Genomic DNA, 25,886 nt, shown 5'->3' with positions numbered 1-25,886 from the left:
TTTTAAAAAAGGCAGCTCTGAGGGGAGCTTTGACACTGTGTTAGCAAGATGATCCGTTCTGTAAATATATTAGTGAAACACAAACGTCCATCTTGCCTGACAGCCTCTCACATACGCAGTGTGATTAATCTAGTCTGAGGCGTGTGCTCGTCTGCTGCGATGCTGTTAGTCTGTGCTCCTGTCTGAAGGCAGGTGTAAGGTGTGGCGGTCTGAACGGAGGAGGTTACAGCTCTTCGCTCTCGTACAGCGGGGCCGTGTGCTGCGCCGGGCTCTCCACCGTCAGGGCGGGAACGTGGCTCAGAGAGGACAGCAGCTTCAGCGTTTTGGAGCCGGGAGGGGCTGTCTTCATGGCGGGAGCTGTGCGAGCTGGAAAAGGCCAGAGAAGGAGACTGATGAACTCGGCTACAGCCAATCGGCTACAAATGGCAGAGTTCTCGCGGCAAACGGTGAATTATCTTCCAACTGCTGTGACTGTCTGCTATTACGGAGGATGACATCGGCAGGGAGCTGCAGGAGAATTTAGGCATCTCTTTTGGGAAGAGCGAGCAGCTGATAACACAAACTCGGGCTAAAGATTCCTCTCATGCCACAAAGTCTGAAAATAACTCATCTGCACTGCGTGTCCCAGCACAGATCAGCACGGCGTGGCTCACTGCCAGATATGTGACTGGTCCAGACTTACAGGAACAATGGCTCACAGCCCTGCATGCTTCACCTCTAGTGTTTATAATTAACATGTCTTTTAGTGACAGGATGATAGCATTAAAAACAATTCAAACATGGAGGGCATAATTGAAGGTGAGAAACACTCCTTTTGATTTAGATATCTGTCCTGCCGGCAGCTGTGGAGCACACCTCTGGAGCTTCAGCAGAGTGTTCAGAGTCGTCGTCCTGCTGGGAGGACCGCCTCAGTCCCAGTCTCAGATCTCTGCAAGACTCAACGGTTTTCAACAAGAGGTCCATCCATCTTTCCTTTAACGCTGACTAGTTTCCTGGTCCCTGCTGAAGGAAAACATCCCCACACCATGATGCTGCCACCATGCTTCACTGTGGGGATGGTGTTCTCAGCAGGATGAAAATGTTATTTTATTGGTGCTCTGTGGGATGTTCAGAACTCTGACCTGTGTGGAGAGCTCCTTGGTCTTCATGCTGTCTCTTTCTTGGCAGTGTATAGGTGTATATATGCTGAGATCATCTGACACCTAAATAGGAAGGCTAACAAATGATGTGGCTTCTGAAGGTTAGAGCTTCAAAGCCAAAGGGGTGAGTTTTTTGTTTTTGTTTTTTAGAACTGTTTACAACATTTTTCCCCATTTAGCTTCAATAATCTGAAGTCTTTTGTGTAGGTCCATTACTTCTAATTAAAATAACAAACAAACTTAAAGTCCAGGCTGTAAGGCTATAAAACAAAGAAAGCCAAGTGGAGATGAGGGGGGGATTGTTGCAACCCACTTCGAACATTTTGTATTTTGTAGAACTTTCATATGTTTAGGGTTTTATTTACTGGGTTTACTGGACTTCATGCTTCATCACAAACAGCTTCAGTGTCAGAACACAGACACCTCAGCACATAAACACAGGTCTGAACAGACATTAATGTCTACTTCACTCACTGTCAGAGAGCGAAGTACACGACTGTCAGTCTGTTACAAACTGGGAGACTTCCTTTTGTCCCAGAATATGAAACATTTCCAGCATAACAGAATCAGATGTTACATGATGACAGAAACAGAGCAGAGTTGTTTGGAAGCAACAAAGACTGTCTTAAATAATTAAAATAAATTGAGTGAATCTGCTAAACATGTTGCAGTCCAGGTGGGATTTCTGTTTTTCTTTTCTTGTAATGTTTGCATAATGTTATATGTTCCTGTTATAAAGCCACCTTTTACTGACCTACAGTAGTGTGCAAAAGTTTTAAATCTCTAATTCTTTTGCCTCCAAGGAGCCAGACTTTCTCGTGATCATTCAAGGTTGTCTTGATCAGTGGTTCTTCAGGCTTTCTAAAGATCTTTTAGGTTTTTTGGTTTTTGCACTCAGTGAAAGTTAAATTAGAGATCCAACATGAACCCTAGAAGCTGTAAACTCTTGTGAAACGTCTGTGGTCTAAAGTCATACTCAGCTAGTGGAACCCGGACCTCTCCACAGAGCAGATGCTGTGTTATATGATAGAGCGGAAACTTAACACTACCTACTTTCATCCAGTGAGCTCTCCTCACTGGTGGAGCAACTCCACAGTTATCTCTGAGTGATTATCCACTACTCGTCATGCGAACTGACCAGCTGGGTGCCTCATGATCATCGGGTTTCCTCTCGATCACATAACACGGCGTTTGTTGGTCGTGTTGTGTAGAACAGAGCTGGACGGTGCCTAGTGTGCAGATCATCCTCCATCTGCTGTTTGATTTCGCAGCCTGAGCTTCTATGGCAACCGTGAAGCTACTGTATCTCGTGCAGCAGAGGGACCTTTTTCAAAACAAATGTGCATAAAGAGACTCACTGCCAACATCCAGTCGGGCGTTGCACGTGGACATGCCAGCTTCGTTAATGGCAGAGAGTGTGTACCAACCAGCATCGGCCTTCGTTAGCCTCTCTATCAGCAAACACTGCCGACCTGAACCGTCCTGGTAGAGACTGGAGACAGAAGGAGACATGCTAAAGTTAACACACGAGGAGAGGATTATTGGTGCAACAAAAAGCAGCTACTGACTTTTGTTTTTGTCCCTGTTGGAGCTTCAGAATGCTCCTCCAGTGAGCTTCTGAGTTTTAAAACTTTCAAACGGCATCAGAGAAGGTGCTGATGTTCATCTGATGAATCAAACTACTGTTTTTATAACTAATGGTGACTAAAAGGTGCTTAAAGGAATAATCCAGCAATCTTGTGGAAAAGTTATGACCTGCTGTAAACAGCTTTTTTGACCGACCTCAATTTGAAGAAATAGTTATAAAATCAGCAGTCCAAACACAGCAGAAACACTTTTCAAATTTGTCAACAACATTAGATTTTTCAGATAATGCCGCTGAGCTCACCTGAGATCACGGTTTCCACTTTATAACCCTTTCAAAATAAACTACAATGGCAGAAACAGACGCTAAGGAACTCAGAGTCGTTTTTCTTTTGTTGTTTTTTTTCAGGAGGGCAGGGAACTGAAGTAGTTCAAAGAGCCATCTTCAACAGGTAAGATATTAATTGCTCATATCTTGTCCAGAAAACAGTAAAATGAGAAGATCAGAGAGGTGAGATGATGAAAGTGGAAGTAAAATCTGTTGTCCTGTAAGGCAGATGGAGGAGCTGAGGGTGTGGTCTCTTTGACTCGGGACAGTTTTAAACTGATTAAAGCAAAAACTCATGAAGATCTTTTGAGTCAAACAGTTTATTTGTCATCTAGTTCTGTTTGGATTTGTTGCATTTGAACTTTTGTTTTAAATGTTTTTAAATATTTAAGTTAATGTCACGAAGATCATTTCTTCTTGTTACTAATTGTGTATAGTGCCCTGAGATGACTTTTGCTGTATATTGGAGCTCCAGTATATAAATAAACTCAGTTGAAATCAAATTTAAATGAGTGAGGATCGAGGGGAAAAATAAGGTCTGTAGGTCTTATTAGTCAGGCTTCTGTTTGAAGAGGTGGCTTTGATTATTTTAGCTGTACAGTCATTCAGGAAACAACAACCGCAGATTGCATTATTTGAGAAGATGTTCTTTAAAAACTGTGAGGTATAACTTCTGTTGGATATGTTAAACATCTGGTGCACCTCATTCTGTTGGGGTCGATGCGCAGCATGTCCTTATCTTTCTTCCAGAAGAGCTGTGGAGGAGGGGAAGCGTCCACTTTACACTCTAACCTAACAGTGTCACCCTCGAGGGCTCTGGTGTTCAACATCTTCTGGATGAAGGAGGGAGGGCGGAGAACTTCCTGAGCTGTGAACAGAGTGAAGAGTTTGGCACAGCTCAGTCAAATATGCTTTCAAACTTTTTTTTTGTCTTTTAAACGACACAGTCAAGACTTTTACCTATTACGTCGAGCCTCATGGTGAATCTGCTCTCCCCGGCTCGGTTTTTGGCCACGCACTCGTACACACCGGCATGATGCACTGTGATGATCTCGATGATGAACGAGTGCATTCCCTTCTCGCACACCAACATCTTGTGGTAGTCATCGGGGCGAATGGCCTTACCGTCCAGGAACCAAGAGATGTCTGGAGCTGGGAGACCACCGACCTGCAGTGACATTTACCTTTCTGTGACACTGATGACTAAAACACCAGGTGCTTTCACAAAACACTGAGACGACTTCTGGCCGCCTTGATGTGATGTCTGAATGGGCCGAGGCGGCGTAGGGGGTTGAAGCGCTGCCAGCGAGGTAGGAACAGTCGATAAGTGAAAAGGGAAGCCAGCTTTTTTTGCTCCACGTCTCTTTTGCTTCAAAGAGTTTCCTATTTGGGACGTGACTGGCTCCATTAGTGATTTGTAAACGGTCCGAGGCAGCTTAAAAAAAACTGGTCTTTGTGGCCATTTTGCAAAACTGTTTTGTGAAAGTGCTTTAAGGGAGCTATTGAAAAGACTTCAGAAGAGAAGCAAGCTGTGTGTGTGTGTGTGTGTGTGTGTCACCTTGAAGTCGATCCTACAGAAGCGTCCCTCCTCGACTGTGAGGTCTGGAGGTATCTGAAGGAAGCGAGGAGCGTAACATTTCTCCTGAATAGCTGATCCCTCACTGCTCCTCTCATCTGCTCCCAAGTGATGTCTTCCCCTGCAGAGAGGGATTATTTATTAATGAGCTCCCTTTGCCGCACTTTCAGTCACTGAATTTTACGGTCCACTAACAAGTGCGTGCAAACACACACACACACACAGCCACATTAACAGACTTCTGCTCCGTTTCTCCCCTTTGACAAAATGGAGGCAGAGGTGTTGAGATGTCCGCCTCTTTTTTGGGAGTGGCAGACATCTTTCGAGCACTAGGAAATATATAAATAACAACTCAAGAAATTTAGAAGATTAGGGTTTCATATCAAGTAAAGCAATCAGTCAGGATTCATGAAATAATGAAAAATTTAAATCCTAATGAGAAAAATTCACTTGTTCCTATAGTAAAACTTACTAAAAGTTAGGTACTTCCTCGCCTTAGAATAGTTATCAGGGTTTTGCAAATAGTGAGAAATTCCAGACTTGATTCACTGTAGAGACATCAAAGTTTCAACGGGTCGACTTTATGTGACTGAAGTGGCGTTTTGATATCGTTATCAGTTTTTACAAATTCACAGTTTAGACTTTGAATAATACGCAATGAAATGTTCAACTGAGTGTGATGGCACACACTAACTTTTGAGCTTTCTTAAAAAAAAAAATATATATATATATATATATATATATATATATATATATATATATTTGGTAATGTTATTAGGTTTGTTTGTCTGTTAGCAGCATTACTTAAAAATTAATACATTTTTCAGGAAAAGTCAGGGTTGTCACAAAAATCAAGTGATTACAATCCAAATCCTACAACCTTTTAGTAACTTTAAGGTCTTGGCAGAGATTTGTGCTCTGAGCGTTTTACACTTCTGATACAGTTTATACTTCAAAACACTATCAGACAAGTGTTTGGGTTTTTTTTTTTAAATCCCCCAGAGTGCAGAGTAAACACATCCAAACTTTTTTCAAAACTAGAAGCGAAGGATCTTTTTAACTTTTTAACTAAAACATCGAAGACAGAAAAAAATGACTCATTTTGACCAGACACACCTGCCTCATATGAATCAGATCCCTCCTCCCAAGACCTGTTTTTTTTTTTTGAACCTTCATTTATACTCTGCATTTCTGTCTGTCTGATTACAAGTGCTGTCAGGGAGTGACAGACACAGATGACACCCTAATGAGCCACTGACAGCAGCTTCACCATTTCATTTGATCTTTGTTTATTTGACACTTCTTACACACTTTCACAGTCAGCATTTTATCATCTTAGATTATTACAGAAGTCCCAAATGACATCACCTTTCTACCACAAAGAACAAAGACATGTTGGATTTTTGGGCAGTAGCTTCACTGATATTCTCTTTAAAGTTTCCTTAGAACTTTTCTAGTTTTGCACCATAGCTTTTTTGTGATGTATAATGAAACTCAATTTTAAAGCACGATATCTTTTTGTAACAATCTGTAACTACGATGAAAATGTTAAGTCCTTTTTAAATTTATTTAGAGTAAACTTGGAATTAAAAAAAAGACTTTATGAAAGAATATAGTTTTATGACCTTGTGTCAAAAAGTGAAGCCAGTATCAGCATTTCTAAAAGAAAGTAACACCTGCTGATTCACAATGAAATGACTGCTTCATATCTGATTTCTACCATCAGGAAAGATGCTTTTTTATATTTATGAAGACATTTGCTCAGTTATGCCCCATTTATGAAAGCGTGTTGTGTAAACTGGTCCCATTTAGAGTGAAATGAATTATATAATGAAGTCAACATTTGGTCCCATGTGTTTGGCACACTGCTCGTGCAGTTCTTAGTCAGAACCACAGCTTGTTCCTAGATTATTATTTCAAAAGTCTAATTTGGCAGAAGTTAAAGGGTTCAAAAAAAATTCCACAAACCAGTGGGAGACGTGACAGCAGCCGCAATCACCTATTTTACAGTCCGAGTGAAACAGTTTAGAGTCAAATCTCTTTGGATATTCGGGGCGGCATGGTGGAGCAGCGATTAACTATTGCCTCACAGCAAGAAGGTCACAGGGTCGCCTCCCAGCCTTTCTGTGTGGAGTTTACATGTTCTCCCTTTGATCACATGGGTTTAATCTGATACTCCACAGATCAAAAACATGCATGTTAGGTTAGTTGGTAACTCTAAATTGTCCTTGGGTGGGAGTGAGAGTGTGAATGGTGGTTTGTCTCCATGTGTCCCTGTGATGGACTTGGGACCTGTCCAGGGTGTCCCCTGCCTCTCACACAGTGACTGCTGGAGAAAAGAACCAGCTCTCCTGGGACCCAGAAAGGAAAAAGCGGGTGAAGAAAATGGATGGATGGATAGGTATTAGGAAGCCGCAAATCAAACCAGTAGACTTCTTTTTCTCTCAGACGTGTACAAACAGATTCTATAAACTGATATCACATTACAAGGTGATATATTTTGTTACACATGGATGCAAGGCACACTGTGAAAGTCAGTCATAGACAGTTAAATGGACAGAAACAGACCGTGTTGAATATTGACAGAGTGTAAAACAAGTGATCTTTATCAGGTTTTGGTCCACATGTTTTTAGCACAACTGATTTCCTTTTACAGCTGCACTAAATAAACAGTGCCATGTTGACTGATACCAAGGGGACAGCCCACATTCAAGGCTCCACAGTGACACCTGGATAAATGATTAAATGCAACAATGACTCATAAAGTTTATTTACCATAGTCCTCCTGTGTGTCGTCCTTCAGGAGAATCTGGCTGCAACAGACAACAGGTCAGTGTAAGGAGAGATAAACAACGCTTTCAGTTTAAGGACTAAACAAAGTGACCAACAGGACAACAAAATGCCAGGAGAGGCACCGTGTGTGTGTGTGTGTGTGTGTGTGTGTGTGTTTGGTGACACAATAGTCCTGTTGTCACCACTGAAAGAGGCTCATTCTCAGAAAGCAGGCTTGAAATAACCGTGAACAAACTCTGCTGGACCGAGAGGGTGTGTATGTGAGCGTGTGGAAATGCCTGTGATGCTACACAGTGTGTGTGTGAGAGGAGGACAGAAAAGACGGTGCAAAGCCCTGTGAGCGAGAGGCTCATAGACAGAGTGCAGCGATAAAATGACAGCAAGTAGCAGCTCCGTGTGGCTGCAGATTATTACTGGCAGGCTTTTTTCAGCTCTGGGCTCAGAGGGCTGCTGGGAGGCCCCGAGAGGGAAACCGCTCAAACACATATCAAAGTGTGGAAAAAAACAAAACAACAACAACGTATCAGCACTATTACATACATCTGTGACATCAAAGAGGATTTCTTATCAAATGTGCACACCTTGTGACTGGCACGCTGTTTATGCAGTTCTCAGTCGAAACTAAGGCTTGTTCCTAAATTGCTATTTCAAAAGACTAATTTGGCAACCTTCAAACTGCTGAACTCAAGGCTTCAAAACAAAATTCCACAAATCAATGGGTGCCTGAGGTCTGGCCTTTGACCGGGCCAGTCCAGGACATTTAACTGGTTTTCCTTAAACCACCGGAGTGTGTTTAGGGTCAGCGTCCTGCTGGAAGGCGAGCCTCTGACCCAGTCTCAAATCTCAGGTTTTCATTCAGAACGATAGAAATGTTGGACAGTTTACCCGTCCCCGCTGATCTAACAGTCTGCCTTTGTTTTTTTCTTTAATCAGTGCCTGTTTCCTGTCCACTTCTCTATGGAGCCCAGCTCTGTGCAGCTTACAGTGGTCTTATGGACAGATCCTCCCATCTCTGCAGGAGAGCTGCCCGGCTCCATCAGGGTTATTTTAAAGCTGGTTACTGCCGTCCTTGCCCAGTCTGTGTTTTGGTGGATGACCCTCTCATGACAGGTTTACTGTGGTGGCATAGTATTTCCATTTTCTAATAAAAGATTTAATGTTGTTCTGTGGGATGTTCAGGGTTAAGGATGTGTTTTATAACCCTGCCGTGATCTCTGATCTGTGTGGAGAGTTCCTTGGTCTTCATGATGTCTCTTTCTTGGTGGTAACTCTTACTACTTATAGGTGTTGTGCCGGTGTTGATTCTAGGTCCTATCAGAACCAATATATATCCACTGAGCTCAAATAGATTTTGATCTCTATTTTGCTAAATAAACAAGAAACAACCTTTGCTACCCACTGCATACTATAAATAATACAATCTTAGAAAATACATGACTGTTGTTGTGGTACCTGCTCAAGTTGTGAGTCTGAGAGATTGTCTTGGTCAAACATGTTTGTAGCGTTGTCTGGACCCAAAAGCCTGCGAGCCATTCGTTCCTCATAGGAGAGTTTCTGTCAAAAAACAAGCTTTATGTTGTCAAAATGCAAACGTACAGAGGCACATGCTAAGAGTACACCTTCCCTGCTGTCCTTTAATTACTTGGACAGTTTAGCAAAATATTCTGATGTTAAGAATCTGTTTTAAAGCCTGCAGGACACTCGGTCATACCTGACTGTGTCTCCTTCTGGCCTCTTTGGAGCGAAGCTTGTTCTCCAGGTCCTGAATGAGGGCGTCCTTCGAGCCCTGGATGTCTTCTTCTATGGAGCGAGACGAGGAGGGCCGAGGCGCCACAGACTTCTTCAGTATAGGTTTAGGAAGGCTGAAAGGAGGATAGAGGAACAAAGAGAATAGGATGAGAAAAATATACAAGAACAGACTCATTTTAATCCTCTATTATATCCATTATTAGGACTCAAAGAACCAAAACTTTGTCTCTACTATTTACTGGAAATGTGCTGCACCGTGATCAGATATCTGTTGAGAAAGGAGAATAAAAAAAGTGCAAAATGCAACTTTACCACCCCAACAATGATAAAGCATTCCTAAATCGTCCGTAAACTTTCAGTCGATAATTGTATATTTAATTTGAATTTTTAAGGTCAACCAGAAGCAAAGTCTTTTAATTATGATCATGTTTGTGTAAATAAATACACTCGTGGGGCAGTTTATTCGCTACACTTCAGTAGACATGATAAAACTAATAACCCTGTAGTAATTTCAAACTAAAACTATACAGTTTTGTTTTTAATCAAAGTGCAAAAAAAAATATTTTGACTGAAGAGTTTTGACTTAATCAGATTATATATTATATGATATGATATTATTCTCTAAAGAAGCGTTGAAGTTATAAGGCATACATCCAATAAATAACTCCAACAGATATATTCCTGAACATCTGTTGTGGTGTCTGTCAACAGAAATTATGAGCTATTAAAATGATCAAAGGTCTTAAACATAGAAACATTTCTGCTGCCAATTACAAAAAGATACTAACCATTGTCCCCACAGAGAAACATTAAACAGCTCACTGGAAGCTACTTATCTATGTAAGCTATCCTGGTTTTCTTTTAAATATCATAGTTCCAACTTTCATCCTTTATTTGGGCTTGGGATGGGCAAAGGTGACCCAGATTAGAAACTGAAAGTTGTTTTAGTGCAGGAGGACTGAGGCTCCTGTGAGCTCTGTGGGACGGAGGAGGGTCCACTGCAGAACCTGCTGCTGGTTGGAAACAACCAGACGTGTTTCACGTCAGTCTTCAAAGGTCTCCAAAAACACCAGAAAAGGTTGCTGGTCGCTTTTTTGAAAAATAGTCACTAGAGAAGTGTAAGGCTGTGTGCAGTAAATCAAATTTGTATTTTTCCCATATAAACATTAGCTCTTAATGGTCACAAAAAGAGGATACTGGACATAAATGATTATTATTAAAAACATTCTGCTATCTTCTGCTTCGCAAGCGTGCTCTAATCTGCCTTTTAGAAAAGCTGCCCAGAAACGACAACATTTAACACCAACAAGTTCATCAAATAATTCTATATCTAAACAACTTCAGTGATTCAGGAGAACAACTTTCCTTGTAAGTTTTTGTTGGTCCATAAATGACTGAGAACGCAGGAGGAAATATGGAACAGGCAGATTAAAACCGGGAAGAGAGAAATGTGGAATCAGGTATTCTGCTAAAAAAAACATAAAATCCAGCTGTTTATGTGAAATGTTCCCAAAACAGCATTAAAGCTTCAGGTAAAGTTTGAGTTAAAGTAGCTTAAAAGCTGCAGCTGAACTTTAGAGGAAAAAAAGCCATTATAAACAAAACAGATACACACACACACACACCTAATTATCATCCTCATCCTCATCAGCAAGTCAAACAGGACAGATAACACACACACACACACACACACACACACACACACACACTGAGCTATCGTTCCTGCAACAATTATGACATCTAGATTCACACTGAGCTATCGTTCCTGCAACAATTATGACATCTAGATTCAATTTTAACTTCATACATGAAGCAGTTTTATTTTACGAAAGAAATGACTTTTTTCTTTGCTCTCATGTGAAACAAACAAAGAACTTATTTTACAAAACAATTAGATTTTAATTTCTAAATGACTTTAAAGGCAGATGTTTAATCACATTTTACTAAATCATTGAACATTTTGTCCACTTTTTGCTGTATTTTTGAATGAAAACTGTCAATATTTGTGAAATTTAATCATTTAAATTTTATTATACCACCACAGACTAAGGCACATGTTAGGTGAAAAAAATGTCACATCATAAAACGTTGGAAGGAGGGACAGATTTTATAAAACCCTACAGTATGTTTAAAGTGCACTATATTGCTAATTTTATTTATTTGTGTTTATTATTTTATACAGTAAACTCTAATTAAATAAATTATTTGTCTGTTTTTAAGGTAAAGTTCAACAGGAGGGTAAGAAGGAAAATTCACATTTCTTTAAGTGCAATAACTGCAATGTTTCTGAACTTTATAATTTAACAACTTCAATAATCTGGATTACATTTTTTGCCACAGTCAAGCAGCCCTACCTCATAGCAACACAATCTAGTCTTTAAATCATGTGACCGTCATAAAGATGTATATTTAAACTCACGTGTTGGGTGTCCCCTTGTAGCTGGCGGGCAGAGAGACCACAGCAGGTGGAAGCATGTTCTGATTGTTGGGGGTGTTCGGCTGTGGGAGAGAAGAGGAGGAGGGGGACAGAGGGGAGTGAGGGACAGAGGGGGACACTGAGAGTGGCTGCTGAGGAAGGGAGGATGGAGAGGAGGAGGCCTTCATAGGAAGGAGGGGGCTGGAGGGGGAGAGTGGGGAGCAGGATGGGTGGGGGCGGCTGGAGTTGGGAGATAATTTGGAGGAGAACTGGGAGGAGGAGGAGGACTGGGAGGGCAGCACAGAGCAGAGGTAAGCAGCAGAGGCTGACAAGGTGTCCTGGTTGGCTGGCAGGGTGGCGCTGCCGAGGCCCGTGGCGCTGGGAACTCTGGGGGTGAGGGTGATGGTGGAGCGCACGGTGGCGCGGGGCAGAGAGGACGAGGGGTCGGGGGCAGGAGAGGAGGAGGCGGGAGCAGAGGGAGCGAGCAAGGAGGCAGAGGAGGAAAAAGGAGGCGCAGCGGAGGATGCTGGGGTTGAAGTAGGAGAGCTGAGGCTGGATGATGAAGGAGAGGACTTGAACGTTCCGTTGGCCTGGTTCTGGATCACAGACCTGGCTGGGTTCTGGCTGAGGCTCAGTGACTGAAACTGCGACTGCGTCTGCTGCACAGACTTCGACACCGACTGGGTTTGAGAAAATGACTGAGTCTGTGTGGTTTTAATGGGACTCTGAGTCTCTGAAACATGTGGACTACTCTGGGTGTTGTTGAGGTTTAGTTGGTGGTTCTGGTTCTCCTGGGCCTCCCTCAGCACACTCTCATAGCTGGGCGCCTGGAAAGCCGGCTGCGACTGGATGAAATGCCTCGGCCGCTCGTAGTTGAAGGCACTGGGAGGAAAGGAGGTGGGGCTGAAGGAAGGCAGGTCCGACAGGTTCATGTTGGTGCCTCCTGACTGGAAGGACTGGAAAGAAAGAAACATTTATTCACTGCAAAGATGTGAAAAAATTAAGAACTGCAGATTTTTGTTCTTCATAGTTTCAGAGCACAATATGTTTGAGACATGCTTACTGTGAAACTGAGTTTGCTCGGCGTGAACAGCTTGGGTGTCTTCTCCTTGACTTGTGCTGGTGGTGGCGGTGAGGGTGGAAGAGGGGGGCTGGGCGTACAGACTTCAACAGTGATCTCTGGTGACCTTTGACCCTCTGAGCTCAGAGCACTCTCCTCCTTGCTGCGACCAAAAGGCTCCTCAAAGGAGTGGTTGGCCGGCTGAGGTTCAAGGAGACTGACAGATAAAGAAACAGACAGACTTGTTTAATTAGATTCAAAACAGCATTAAAAAGTTAAGGTTCTGGGTTGAGAAAGTAATGGACAGGTCCAAAGACCACCTCCAACTTTCTTAATGATTTTATTTCACCGTGTCATTTCTGCTCATCGACCATATATACAAAATGACAGACATCATAAGGGATCTCAAAAGTTAAAACAGGAAGGGGACCAATGTCCCCAGAGTCTGGTCCCAGTCCACGTTTCAAGTCCCACTTAATGTAAACAGACACCATGACTGTGTTAAGGGCAGTGGGGAGAACTTAAAAAGCTAAACTAAAAAGTTTTTGAAACCAACATCAGTTGAAAGAGAATCATAAAATATGCTTATTGTAAAATTTAAAAGAAAAAAAAAAAAGATACTGTTTTTTCGGATGTTTTCGGCTTTTTCCGTGACCCCCTGATGTGTGACGTCCTCAGAGCCGCTGAGGTTCAGCCATTCATCAGTGAGTGGATGAATACCGGTACAATATACTTCATTTTGTTGGAATTAATTGTTCGTACCAGCCAGAAAATACCACTGTAGTTTAAATTTTTGGCTTCCCGAAAGATAAAAACCTTCCTCAGATTTGGATGCATGAGCTTCAATGTGGGAATTACCATCAGGAGTTGGGTTCGGATCACTTCAAAGAGAAGCACCGCTCCGACCCTCGTTACTGTGGTGCACTGGCTTCATGGCAAAAAAAAAAAACAGGATGTTTTACCAGCAGCAGTTCTAACTACTTTTAATTTTAAAAGCCAGGCAAATGGAGAGGAGGACATCTCCACAGAGAAGGAGATGAGGAACAGGAAGTTCTCCTTTAAACGTAACGTGAGCGCCCGTCATTAAAAGGTCTGAGCTGCTTACAGGCCGACAGCCTGAGATCAGTTTGTGATTCAAAAAAATATAAAAACAATATAAACAATATAAAACAATTAATGTGTGATTAAACAAATGTCAGAGTCTGAAGCTGCTGTTGATCAGTTTACTCTGGTGTGAGAAACAGAAATGCTACTCTGAAGCGCACTCACGTTTTTTTATTAACATTTGGTTAGCATCGAGTTAGCAACGTTAGCTCTCTCCTGCCATCTTTATGTTGATTTGCATTATCATGTGCTGATGTCATGAAAATGATCTGGGGGTAATCGGTTCTCACCGTTCTACGTTCCTAACTGTTGTTTTGTCGACCATGACGGTCCTGGTGATCATCAGAATCTGAATCTGAAGAGTTTTCATCTGATTCTGGAGATCCAGCCATTAATTCAGGTTCATACTGGTATGGTTGTATATCCATTAGTCCTGCAAAACCTTTCGGCATTTCTTTGTGTTCAAAAAAGGCTTCTTCTTCCATTTTGACTAATAAACAACCAGACAGTAGCAGCGTTCTTTGTTCTCCAGCTCTGTTTTAGGGGCCAGCCGGGGCACAGCGCACAACATGAACCAGGATGGAACTCCGTCACACAAATCACCTCCTTCAGAAATTATTGACTAAAACGCTAAAAACAGTTTATTTAAGTTGTAGGTCAGAAAAATGGTTCCCTGCAGTGTTGCGTGGATGTGTTTGACTAAATATCATTCATGAAATGTCATTTTTTTAGATCTGATTTCAGTTCAGCTTTAACGCTCTTCATCCTTAATGTGCAGACTTTAGTTGCAAAAGTTTAACCTTGAGGTTTCCATAAACCAAATCCCAACATTTGATCTAGTATTTCTAAATAATGTCGGTGTTTCTGACTGGAAACAGCTCTGCAAGAGACTAATTTCTTATTAAAAATATTAATTTTTGACTATGACTTTTAGAAGACACTTTGGGTCACAAAATGCCTCCAAAGAGGGCCATGTTATGGCCAACCGGTGTTTTGTTTTTTTCTAAAGAAAAGGTGTGTATTAACAAAATTAAAATGTTAAAATAGTCATCCCTCTGATTTTTACTGGTTACTAATCTTCAGCTATAGAGTTTTGTGTCAGAAAATTGGAGTTAACAAAACCTTTAAGTTAATAAGATACTGAGTTGACTAAATATTTGAGTTGCGTGTAAATTTTGAAGTTGTTCCTCCAGTTAGTAAACTGTCCTCACAGAGTCAAAATAACTTTGGTGTCTACTGTTTGGGCGTTTCTTAGACTGTAGAGTTTATTTGGTCCTCAAAAAGAAGAACTGCTACAACAGGAATCTGCAAAAGTCTTTAGATTTTCCGTCATGTTTCAGGCTTTACTGTGAGATATAATATCTCCACGAGTGCACCTTTGAGTCGGTTGCTAAAAGTCTGGCAGGTCTTGGCATTTGGTATCGTGTGTCTTTGAGAAAACTGGCAAATGGAGGACAAAAGCAGAACTGGCGGTGAAAAAAAACAAAAAAAACAATCTCAAGCAGATGAACACTATGAAAGACATGTTCCTCCAGTGTTGAGGGGAAAAAAAAGCCAGACCTGATACCTGAAAGATGCATCGTTTTTGACCTTCTGTCTGAGGACTGGCCCCACATTTAGGCTGTGAACCCATCATGTCCACACTGCACTGACAGCACTTCAAAAGCAAAAAACAAAAACTACTTAGCAACTACTGACAGCATCATGACTGCTTTAATACTGGGAGAAATGTGTCAAATTTTCCACCATGTTCTAATGAATTGTAGAGAGCTTCAACCCATGTATTTCATGCATTGTTCTCAGCTGCTGAATATTTGAAATATATTTAATTTATTGTATTTTAACGGAGCTGCAACTAAAGAAATGAGAATGGGTGTTTGTGACAGACTACTAGCAACATGTCACCTGGAGACACATCTTACAGTTGATTAGTTGCTACATTTTCTAAGTTTAGGAGCCTTTTCAAAAAAAAAAAAAAAAAAAAAAAACTGAACTCTGAAAATGACAAACTAAGTGAAAAAGTAGCTGAAGTCCAAAAGAAAACTGAAAGACTTTCAGAAAGCCTGGATACTAATAATTGAGGTAAATTAGAAAAAAAAAAGAGAGAACAGAAGATTACAACTTCCTCCGAGCTCTCTGTATAATAAATAAATAAATACAATAAACAAGAGTTGAAAAGGTAAAGTTTTAACGACTAACTTCTCAGTGAAAGTTTCTAAAATTGATTCAGACAAAAGTGAAATCTGAAGCTCAGACAGCTCCAAAAAAGAAAAGGAAGCAGCAGCTTGTATCAAGCTCCAGAGTCCCAGTGCGCCTGGATTTACTGGTAGTTGCCATCTTGGTACAGATCCCAGCAGCACCTCGACTCTGAACCGACCCAAAGCTCACATTGTTCTGATCCGAACTGATGAAGGGAAAAACAACTCTCAGGCTAACTAATGAGCGGACTAGATATTAGTGGATCTGATCTCATCTCAGCCAAGTTTCTCCCCGGCGTCTCTGCTCCTCTACTTTTCTACTAGGAAAGAATGCTGTTGCCGTGACGACCACGCAGCGCGGGCTGCGGCGGGATAATGACTACAGCAGGCGCTTCATTGGCCTTCTCTCATCCACTCAGTGCGGTTCTGCATTTGTCCCTCTACCCTCACGGCCGGCAAGATTTAAACCTGAACTACTTCTGTGTTTTCAGGTCCTCAAGAGTGTTTTGTTTTGACGACTTTATGGGTTTGAAAATATTTGGCCAACAGGAATATTTTTGTCCTTTTAACTCATAGAAGAGACGGACTGAAGCAGATCACCGCTGTCCTAAAACAACTTTGCTCTCCAAAGGTTTTGACTTGTGTCAACTTTGCATTACAAGCTCATTTCTATAGAATCCTGTGGTTATTTACAAGTGCAAGTGGTGGCAGCAGCAGCTAGCTGTGGCACGTCTGGTGCAGCGTGTAGTTCTAGCAAGAATACTGTAAGATTTCAACCGGATTAACGGTGTAATGTGAAACTGGTGACGACGTAAAGGCTTATGAAATGGCGTTTGAATGAACCTCTATGTAATTTCAAAAGCTGGAGGAGTTTAAAGAGGATACCTTGAAGCAGCCATTATTAACTCATCTACCTGCTCCAACCAGACCCACTTCCAGAGAGCCACCTTAAAACGACTCATTTTCAAAGCACTTCAATTGCATTTTCCATTACAGTTATTCCAGCAGAAATATTATGCTTCTCCTGGACGTGTACCAGGCTGAATAGAAGTGCTACAGCTAGCTGCTGTTGTCACTATGTGCACCTGCAAACAACCACAAAACTATGTAAATAATGCTAAATTAATGGCAAAGTTATTAAAATAGTGTCTAGATGAAGCAGCCGCTGATACAACCAGCTTTTTGTAGCCAACAATTTTGTTGTTTTTTTTAAGCAAGAAAGTGCATTTATATATTATTGTTATGTGCACAAGTTCTCCAAAGGGTTATGAAATATAGGTTAAGCAATTATTGTTATATTTTGTTAAATTAAAAATATATCTTGGCCAAAAACTTCTGCAAAAAAAAAAAAAGAGTTGCTGTATCTCAGTAAAACTTGTCGGTCAACATCAATCGACAACAGGTAAGATATTAAACCAGTTTTTCCATTGTCCAGTCTCAGCACGGCCACACAGTCTCTGTGGTTTTCCATATAACTGAGTGCTGCCTCGACGTGGGCGGGTCGTCGAAGCTCGCCTAAGAGAAATAAAGTCACAAAACACCAATCTCTGCTTTGGTTTTCAACACGGCTATGTTCGAGTCGGAGCCACCTTCCCCTCTGCTGGTCGGAGCCGTTCGGTCGAGCTCCGCCTGAATTCTGCCGTTGGCCAACAAGCTTGAAAACGTCTGCACCTCCTCACAGAACCGTAGCATTGGTTTATCTGGTGGCTTTATCATGACGAGAGCCGCTCTCGTGATTCACGACACTCTCTGGCCAATCAGTAGCCTGCGTTCAGACGACTCAGATCGCTTGGAACCTTGGGAGAGGAGGCCGAGTCGAGCCCATGGGAAAAGGGCCATAATTGTTCATAACTGTTCCAGAGCACACCACTTTGAAATACCTGAAGTATCCCTTTAACATACATTAGAATGGGCCAAACTAGAAAAATAAAAAATCACATAAAAAAGGCTTTTATAGAGATGCTGACACTTACTGCAGATCAGTTAATTGATGCCTTTAATTAGCAGCACCTGGTAGCTACTTACTTTCTTATCTGTGATGAAAACAGTCACTTTTCCACATTTTGACTAGCGTTTGTCAAATAAATGCACAATTAACAAGCCGAGTTGTTGCTGTTCAGCTCAGGACGTGTTAACCTACTGTTAGGAGACCAGATAACTCAACATGTCCGAATACAAAAAAACTTTAGAGCTAGAAGGAGCGGCGTGTAACTCGGTCTGTGCGTTTGTGTTTGTGTGATTAGGTGACCAAAGCTATATTAGTCTTGGTATTCAGACGTCAGCTGGCAGGTGCAAACACTAAAGTGGTGACCCTGCTGCTTTGAAACATACGCACAGACACAAGACCTGTGTGGCATCGTGGGCGGAACCATGTCAGGTTCCCTCGAGGTTTCTGCACGACGTCTTAACAGAACCTTAAAAACGCATTTAAAGTGCAACCCAACAACATGAAACCTGACAATAACGCTGCACATCCGTGCCATATATAGTGATGGAAAAGGTTCAGCCTGAGTTAGTGCTGCCACTAATTCTGCTCTTGTCTTAAGATGAGTGAATAAATTAATACCAATACTAAAAATGAGATAAACGCGACGCTGGTCAGAGACCGCGACCTTAAGATCCAGGCCGTCTCCGCCCCGCCCCTTCAACAGTTTCCAAACCAGCTGTTGTTGTGTGAAGCTGCGAAAGACGAGGGTGTCTCTGAAGGACACCGGCGCCATGCCTGCTCTTCATATTACACATGAGATCACAGAGTGGACGGACCACGCTCGGACGAATATACTTCACACCATGAAGCAACTCGGTATCGGCTCCAGCTGGAGGCATGCTTCCTGAACTGTGTCAAACTCCAAAAATAAAAATCAACTCGAGCAACAAAGCAGGACTTTGTACAAACGATAGTGGACTCTTGTGCTTCTGCTGCTATCTGGTGATCCAATGTGGAACATTTTGTGTTTCTTCACAACCTAAAAAATTAACCCGTGGTTCCACAACTCAACAACTGAGTAAGACATCAGTGTACACCGATATGTGGAACATGAATGGGATCTTAGACAACAAAGTGTTAAAGGTCAGAGTTCTCATTACAGCTTTGCACAGAAGTTCATGAGGCTGTTCCAGGGCGACTAAGTACTGCAAATTGAAAAGAACAATAAATTACAAGAAACGGAAATAGAAAAAAAAAAAAAGAAGCACATTATCGGAGCTTCTAAAACACCAATCACCCCAGAAGCTCAGAAATGGTTCTTGGAACTGCAATGAGTTACTTTTCTGTGACAAGACATGTCCGAAACATCTATCAAAGAGGTTTAACTTCATTCCCAACACTACTTGAACTCAATACTTCATAGAGGAGTCACAGTCAGGCGTCGCATAAATGACCTGCCAGAAAAAAACGCACTAAAATCTGAGGCGATGGACGTCGTGGTTGTTAGAAAATGCGATTATCATCATCTGCCTCCATAACACTAACGTGAAATTCAGCAACACGTACTGTAACCTTCCCTAAAACTAAAAAAACGATGAATTAATACCACCCACACAACATTTAAGTACAGGACGGACCTTTCACATTCAGACGAGAGCGTTTTTCTGACAATGTCTTTCCCAATGCCCCGCAGCTCTGACGAAGGAGGAGATGAGCCACGTTACATTAGACACGTCCAAATCATTACAGACATTCACAACAAGTCTGAAAATAACAAGAAGTCAGCGTTAGGCTCCACTAGCCTGCCGTTTTCACTGATGTAGTGAACAACTCCCCCTGCTTTTACTGAACCACAAGTTTTCTAAGGCACTGATGGACAATTGAACAGCTCTACAAAATGGCTGACTTGCTGTATAGGAAATAATTAGACCATTCATCCACTGCCTGGGAGGAAAAAAAGCAAAAAACCTTTATTTATTTAATTTTTTTTTTGCTGACAAAAATTTTGTCAGCTCGGTGGTTTCTGAACTTTTCAGCTTCAGAACATCAAAATAACATTCACAGTTCTTTGTGAACCGGTGACCCAAGGACAAAAACATCACTAATTAAAGAAGGCCAAACAAACTGGACAATGATATCTTGATATTTTAGATATATTGACAAGGATTAATAATTATGATATTGGCAAATGTTTTTAAATTTAATTTAAATCCTGAACACGACGCCAGGACCCTCGAGTCGGTGTTTCCCGACCCGCAACGGGGTCCTGACCCCCAACTTTGGGATCGTCCTGCGGGCAGACCGGCTAAAACCCGAGGCAAAAAAATGGAGAAAACGCCGAAAAATCCTCTTTCGGCCGCTCTAAACACAGTTTGATGTTTCCTGACAGACATTGCCATTTTTGGTTAGAGACACAAAATGGAAAGAGTCGACCGTTGTTGAAAGTTTGACTCGGATGTGGAAACTTTCGGTCCAAACGCCGGCGGCTCGTGAAGCTACCGGCGCGAGGAGAGTCGTTGCGGACATTTTCCTACCTTCGTCCCCTGTCCCTGGATTATCCGTCCTCAGACCCGGAGCGGAAACTACACTCCACGGACCCGAACTCCGCTCAGAACCGACCCACAAGCTGGACTGAGACAGGTGACACCGCGCGCCCGCGAGGACTGAAGCGGAGAGTCGTGAGCGCGCGCGCGGGCCCGGCGGATTGATTTAACTGTCTTCGTGCGCCTCACCGTTCCCATAGCAACGCACCTGCCTCAGTACACAGTGCGCATGTCCACTGTCAGAGCCATGCTTGTATTACACATGTATTTTTATTTTTACACTTTTTTTGCTTCATTACTTGTCCTAAATTACTAAATTTGATTACTTTAGCGAAAAAAGCTAACAATAAATAAATAAATAAAACACTAAAGTTTTAGAATAAGCAACAGCAACCTCTTCTGGATAAACAGATGTACTTTGTAATCAATATTCCAACAAACATCAACTTTATTTCATAAACTATAAGAGTTAAAACCGCTTTTAGTGGCTCATAGGAGTCACCATGGTAACCACACATATGTCTCTCACTCCCTGACAGCACCCTTTTCATATAATAATTGACTTTTGGTTATATAAAGATATGACATAAACTAAAACAGCATTATACACAATAGAAATGTGCAAATAATATTATTAATAACACATAAAGATTACATTGCAATAACAAAAACAAACGAAAACAAAGGTGCAGATGGATGAGCAACAGCAAAATTAATATTACTGAATATTATTCTCATTTTAGATTCATTATATACAAGTAAAAATCTAAATATGAATTTCTAAAATATCTATGATACAGACTTCCCATAAATGTTTCCCATTTTTATTGAAGTTGCCTAAATCAATCCTTTTTAATTGTTGGAAAAAATAAAAAACATAAAATAAAAATAACCATTTATCTGTTGAAAAGTAATTTTAGTCTTTAAAAACTCTTAGGGTCACCATGGGGGCCACACATTTGTGTCTCTCACTCCCTGACAGCACTCCTAATAAGACAAGCAGAACCGCAAAGCAGAAAGGAAGCTTCAGACAAACTGTCAGTGTGCCAAAACTAAAAGTTGTATTAAAAAAAAAAATCCCCAAACTGTAAGTGGCAGAAGAGGCAAAAGCATCCGGTTGTCACACGTCAGTTTTTATGAGCTGGAAATATGTAGGAGATACGACAAGCTAAAAGGAGCCTTCACTGCCAGGTTTGAAGAGATTATTCTGGGCACAGATAGGAAGTCAGAGAGACTCTGGATGTTTTCTCTCTGCATTCTGGGAGGATTTGAGAGAAAACTGTAAGTTTTACAGCAGTGAGAGACACACAGAGTGAAAGAAATGTGTATGTTTTGACATATAAACTATACAGGAAGTGCAAGGTTTGCAGCAGTAATAAAAAAAAACATTTCTGGGAAGTTTAAACAACTCAGAAACAACAAGACATTATCGCTCTAAGTCAGGGGTGTCAAACTCCAGGCCTCGAGGCTCCGCTGTCTATGGAGTTTTAGGCTTTCCTGCTTCAACACACCTGATTCAAATGGTTTAATCACCTCCGCACCAAACCATCAGGTTCTCCAGGAGCACATCCACAAGTCAATCATTTAAACCAGGTGTTTTAAAGCAAAAACATATCTAAAACATGCAGGTGAGCCGCCCAAGAGGAACAGAGTTTGACACGTGTGCTCTAAGTTAATCATTTTGTGGGAAAAAAAATCTCTAAAAATCCCCAAATTTAAAATGTGGTTGTGTAAAAACTGCTAAAGGTATTGATATGGCAGTTCAATCACATAAAATCCAACTTTCTGTGACCTGGTTAAACTTTAAATGTGTTCTTTTGTTGGATGTATAGACATTTTTTTACAGATTTTGTTTATGCCATACGATGGATTGACACTAAAAAGTACAGCACACTAGTCCAGACTGAGCAGAACATATCGGTGTACTTTTTGCATGCATTATTCCAAAGCTGCAGAGGGAAAAGCAAAAAAAAAAAAAAAAACCTGGGACAAGATCTGAAAACCACCAGCTGAATAGCAATAAGGGTCTGCAATGCTTATGCGCTGGCACCTTTAATAATTCAAATCCATTCTTAAGGAGCAAAATTGATGAATATCTGATATATCAGCTTGTCATTATCAGCCCATTATTTGCCGAAAAACTAGAGATCTGTCCCTGGCTGACATCTGAGTCGTCTCATGTCTGCAGATACCTTCTGAAACTGAAGTGTGTGACCCATCATGCACTCACTCTGCTGCAGGGACGTTGTCCTCCAAAGGGCTGCTGGGCCACTCCGGAGGAGGGAGGTTGACAAAGTCTGGCAGCGCAGCAGGAAAGTCCTCGCTGCTCTTCCCAGAGGATGGAGTGTCCTGGTAGAAGTCTACTTCGCTGTCTTTGCAAGAGACTGCTTCCTGCGGGGGAATGGCCTCCACCTCCAGCTGCTCCTCCAGGTCTGCACGGAGGGAGGAGGCAGAGCATGAAAGTGACCCAGGCAAAGTGGGACAAACTGGGACACTGCGTGGACATCGTACCGTTGTAAACCTCCAGCATGGCAGAGCAGGAGACGGTGCCAAAGGAGTTGAGGACGACACACTTGAACAGGCCCGAGTCTTCGGGGAAGGCCTCGGTAATCACCAGGGTACAAAGCTCCTCTGCACGAACACAAAAATCGTCAAGCGTGCACTGGTACTACAGACATACACCTGTTCTGGTGTCGCTGAGGCTGGCAATAGAGTAAAAAATTGAAATTTAGACTTTGAAAAATCAGCTGAGGAACAAGAGCCTCTCTTTTTTTTCCTACTAGTGTGTGAGTCTGTGTTGGGCACTCACCTGGCACTGAGGCAGAACTGGCCTCTAGAAAACACAAAAACAACAGGAAGGACATTGTTTGAGTGAACATCAGATTTAAATTTGAAAGGAAAACGTTCAGATCTGAATGAAAGCTGCTATCAATCAAGCTTTTACAGCATGAATGAGTTTGACCTTCTTCAGGTGTTAGCTGTAATGACTTCACGCAGACGTTGATATCCTGATTAAACTCTTTGTGGGGGTTAAAAACAAATGGACATGAAAAGCAGTATCTTTAATGTTTCTGTATCTGCTTATCTGAGACTGGGTTGGGGTGTAACAGGTAAAGCCTGTACCTGTCAGTGACACATGGAGGAAACTCAATTCACCTGCTTGTGTTTGCAGTCTTATTCTTTTTGTCTCTATCCATAACTCATGTCCATCGGTGAGGGTTGAAACATGGATCAGTTGTTAAATTAACAGCTTTATCTTTCAGTAAAGCTCTCTCTTCCCCACAATAGACCCCAAACAGCATCTACACCACTGCAGACACTGCCCCTATCCGGCTTTCAATCTTTTGCTTTGTTTTAACCCCACTAATGAGAATGCTTGAATTCCTCCACTTGGGGCAGTAGTTCTTTTTCCAACCCAGAGCTGGCAAGCCAATCTTTTCAAGTTGAGAACCTTGACCTCAGGCTTGGAGACGCTGAGCTTCAATCTGATCAGTTCACACTGAGCTCCAAACCACTCCAGCACCTGCTGGAGGTCCATATTTGAAGACGCCAACAGGACCCACAGCATTTGTCGTAAGCAGCAATGCAGTCTGATGCCTCCAACACCGAAGACTTCCTAAAAGTTCTACCCATAAAACTCATTAACAGAATCAGTGACTAACAACGACCTTGGCCAACGTTCACCAGGGACAGGTCTGACTTATTGACAACACTTCCTTCTCTGTGAATCACCACCTTATTGGGGTGGAGGGGGTTGAGGATCACAAGGACCTCAGAAGCTAAGTTGTCTGAGGCAGTTTAGGGTCTCCTAGGGCAAATTGGTTCAGGGTGAGGGGTCAGACAAAATGTGATTCAATAACCCTTACAATGACCTCCAAGACCAAGGGACTATGAAACCTCGACTGGACAAGGGTCTTACCCTGTAACCAGGTCTAGGAGAGGCGCTTGGAGGCCTAAGGGAGCTATATAGTAGTCCTCTGCTGTATTTAGCTATACAGCAGAGGACTACTGGTTTTAGGAACTTGGAACTCTCCCGAATTTATGGTACATTTCCAACGTGTGCTCTTATGGTTCGCAAGGATTTGTCTATACCTTGCCCTGCCTTTTTATTCGCCCTCATGTTGTGTGAGCACAAACACACACTGAGTCGGGAACATTCAAAATAGAAAAGCTATCTTTTTTTAGTGGATGAGATCAACGAGGAGACCGGAGTCGGGAAACAATTACGTTATGTTGAATTTTTCTGTCAGTCCACTGCCGTGAAACATTGACATTGAAAGGTAAAAACCATCTCACGGACTTTGCTCAGAATCAGTATCACCGAGACGTCTTCTGCTTCATGTTGTCGATTAGAACTGATCTGTCAGCTGGAGAAACGTGGTCAAAGACACTCACTCTTTCGCAGAATCCTAAAATCGTCCGAGTCCAGTATTTGTTCGTCCTCTCTGTACCACATGACCTGCAGTGGAGGGGTCCCCCTCAGTCTGCACTCCAGGACCACCAGCTGACCCTTCACTGCAGACACATCATGGAGGCACTGGGAGGAAGCAGGAACAGAGGGAAAAGAGGGTCATATCACAGGAGTTATGCAAACACACTTTTATCTAAAAGTGTTTCATGTAAATGCACACATGGAAGTTTTTTTTTTTTTACCTTGACAAAAGTGGGAGCCATGCCATTTCCTGAAAACTGTTGATTGTAGAGAGGACTCTGAGTCTGAGCGGAAACACAGACATGGCATTTAATTGGATTGACTGCCATTTTACACATTTACTTATTTGCATGGAGGCTGTTGCACCTGCAACACAACAGGCTGTGATATATTTACTGATTCCAGTAGCAAACTTACGTAAAGCAACAGACTGATAAGTGAACGCAAGTAATTCATTGAGGCATTTTATTACCCTCTGAGGGCTGACACACAGCGGCTGCACCAGGCTGGAGTGTCTCTGAGCCAGGAACATGGAGGAGGCGGAGGAGCGCTCCAGAGACGAGGATGCAGAGGAGGAGGAGGAGATGGTCAGAGACATGGTGCTGGTCTTCTTCTGCAGCCCCTGGACCCTGGATGTTGGTACATTGTGACATGATCACAGCTGCGGATGCTTTAACACACGGTACTTTGTGTTTGTGTGTTTGACTTACTGAGCCATGTTTCAGGCGCTCTCTCAGGCGGCGACACACGTCCTGCAAACACAGACGCAGCGTCTCAGGCAGGACCTCTTCACTCTTGCAGCTGCAGTCAGACATTTATCACGGGCATGAATTTCATATTATTTTCAGGCTGTTAATGAGGGTTTTGAACCGTTGTTTTTTTTCCCCGTGGAATGAATATACAGGTGCTGGTCATAAAATTAGAATATCATGAAAAAGTAGATTGATTTCAGTAATTCCATTTAAAAAGTGAAACTTGTATATTATATTCATACATTACATACAAACTCATATATTTCAAATGTTTATTTCGTTTAA

The 25,886-nt window shown here is 42.0% G+C and overlaps 1 protein-coding gene across 2 annotated transcripts in view; it reads right to left on the bottom strand.

Annotated features, from left to right (window-relative positions):
* myot (myotilin) overlaps positions 1 to 25,886 on the bottom strand; it is a 37,259-nt gene continuing 11,373 nt past the window's right edge. Inside the window, exons 2-18 of one of the 2 annotated variants that reach the window (XM_017423155.3) lie at positions 25,560 to 25,650; positions 25,322 to 25,478; positions 25,071 to 25,133; positions 24,813 to 24,954; positions 23,227 to 23,250; positions 22,929 to 23,048; positions 22,648 to 22,849; positions 12,649 to 12,862; positions 11,589 to 12,541; positions 9,132 to 9,282; positions 8,873 to 8,974; positions 7,403 to 7,440; positions 4,610 to 4,748; positions 4,012 to 4,219; positions 3,754 to 3,919; positions 2,498 to 2,631; positions 1 to 366 (exon numbers count right to left, since the gene is read on the bottom strand). In XM_017423155.3, coding sequence (XP_017278644.1) covers positions 224 to 366; positions 2,498 to 2,631; positions 3,754 to 3,919; positions 4,012 to 4,219; positions 4,610 to 4,748; positions 7,403 to 7,440; positions 8,873 to 8,974; positions 9,132 to 9,282; positions 11,589 to 12,541; positions 12,649 to 12,862; positions 22,648 to 22,849; positions 22,929 to 23,048; positions 23,227 to 23,250; positions 24,813 to 24,954; positions 25,071 to 25,133; positions 25,322 to 25,478; positions 25,560 to 25,567 — 2,964 coding nt within the window. In that variant the 5' untranslated portion in view covers positions 25,568 to 25,650 and the 3' untranslated portion in view covers positions 1 to 223. The remainder of the gene's footprint in view (positions 367 to 2,497; positions 2,632 to 3,753; positions 3,920 to 4,011; positions 4,220 to 4,609; positions 4,749 to 7,402; positions 7,441 to 8,872; positions 8,975 to 9,131; positions 9,283 to 11,588; positions 12,542 to 12,648; positions 12,863 to 22,647; positions 22,850 to 22,928; positions 23,049 to 23,226; positions 23,251 to 24,812; positions 24,955 to 25,070; positions 25,134 to 25,321; positions 25,479 to 25,559; positions 25,651 to 25,886) is intronic. The other variant, XM_037977417.1, reaches the window with a different exon arrangement.

The sequence above is a fragment of the Kryptolebias marmoratus genome, linkage group LG9 (assembly GCF_001649575.2).
Source record: "Kryptolebias marmoratus isolate JLee-2015 linkage group LG9, ASM164957v2, whole genome shotgun sequence".
Lineage (NCBI taxonomy): Eukaryota > Metazoa > Chordata > Actinopteri > Cyprinodontiformes > Rivulidae > Kryptolebias > Kryptolebias marmoratus.
The sequence above is the reverse complement of the archived record's forward strand: the minus strand, read 5'-3'. Positions and strand labels throughout refer to the sequence as shown.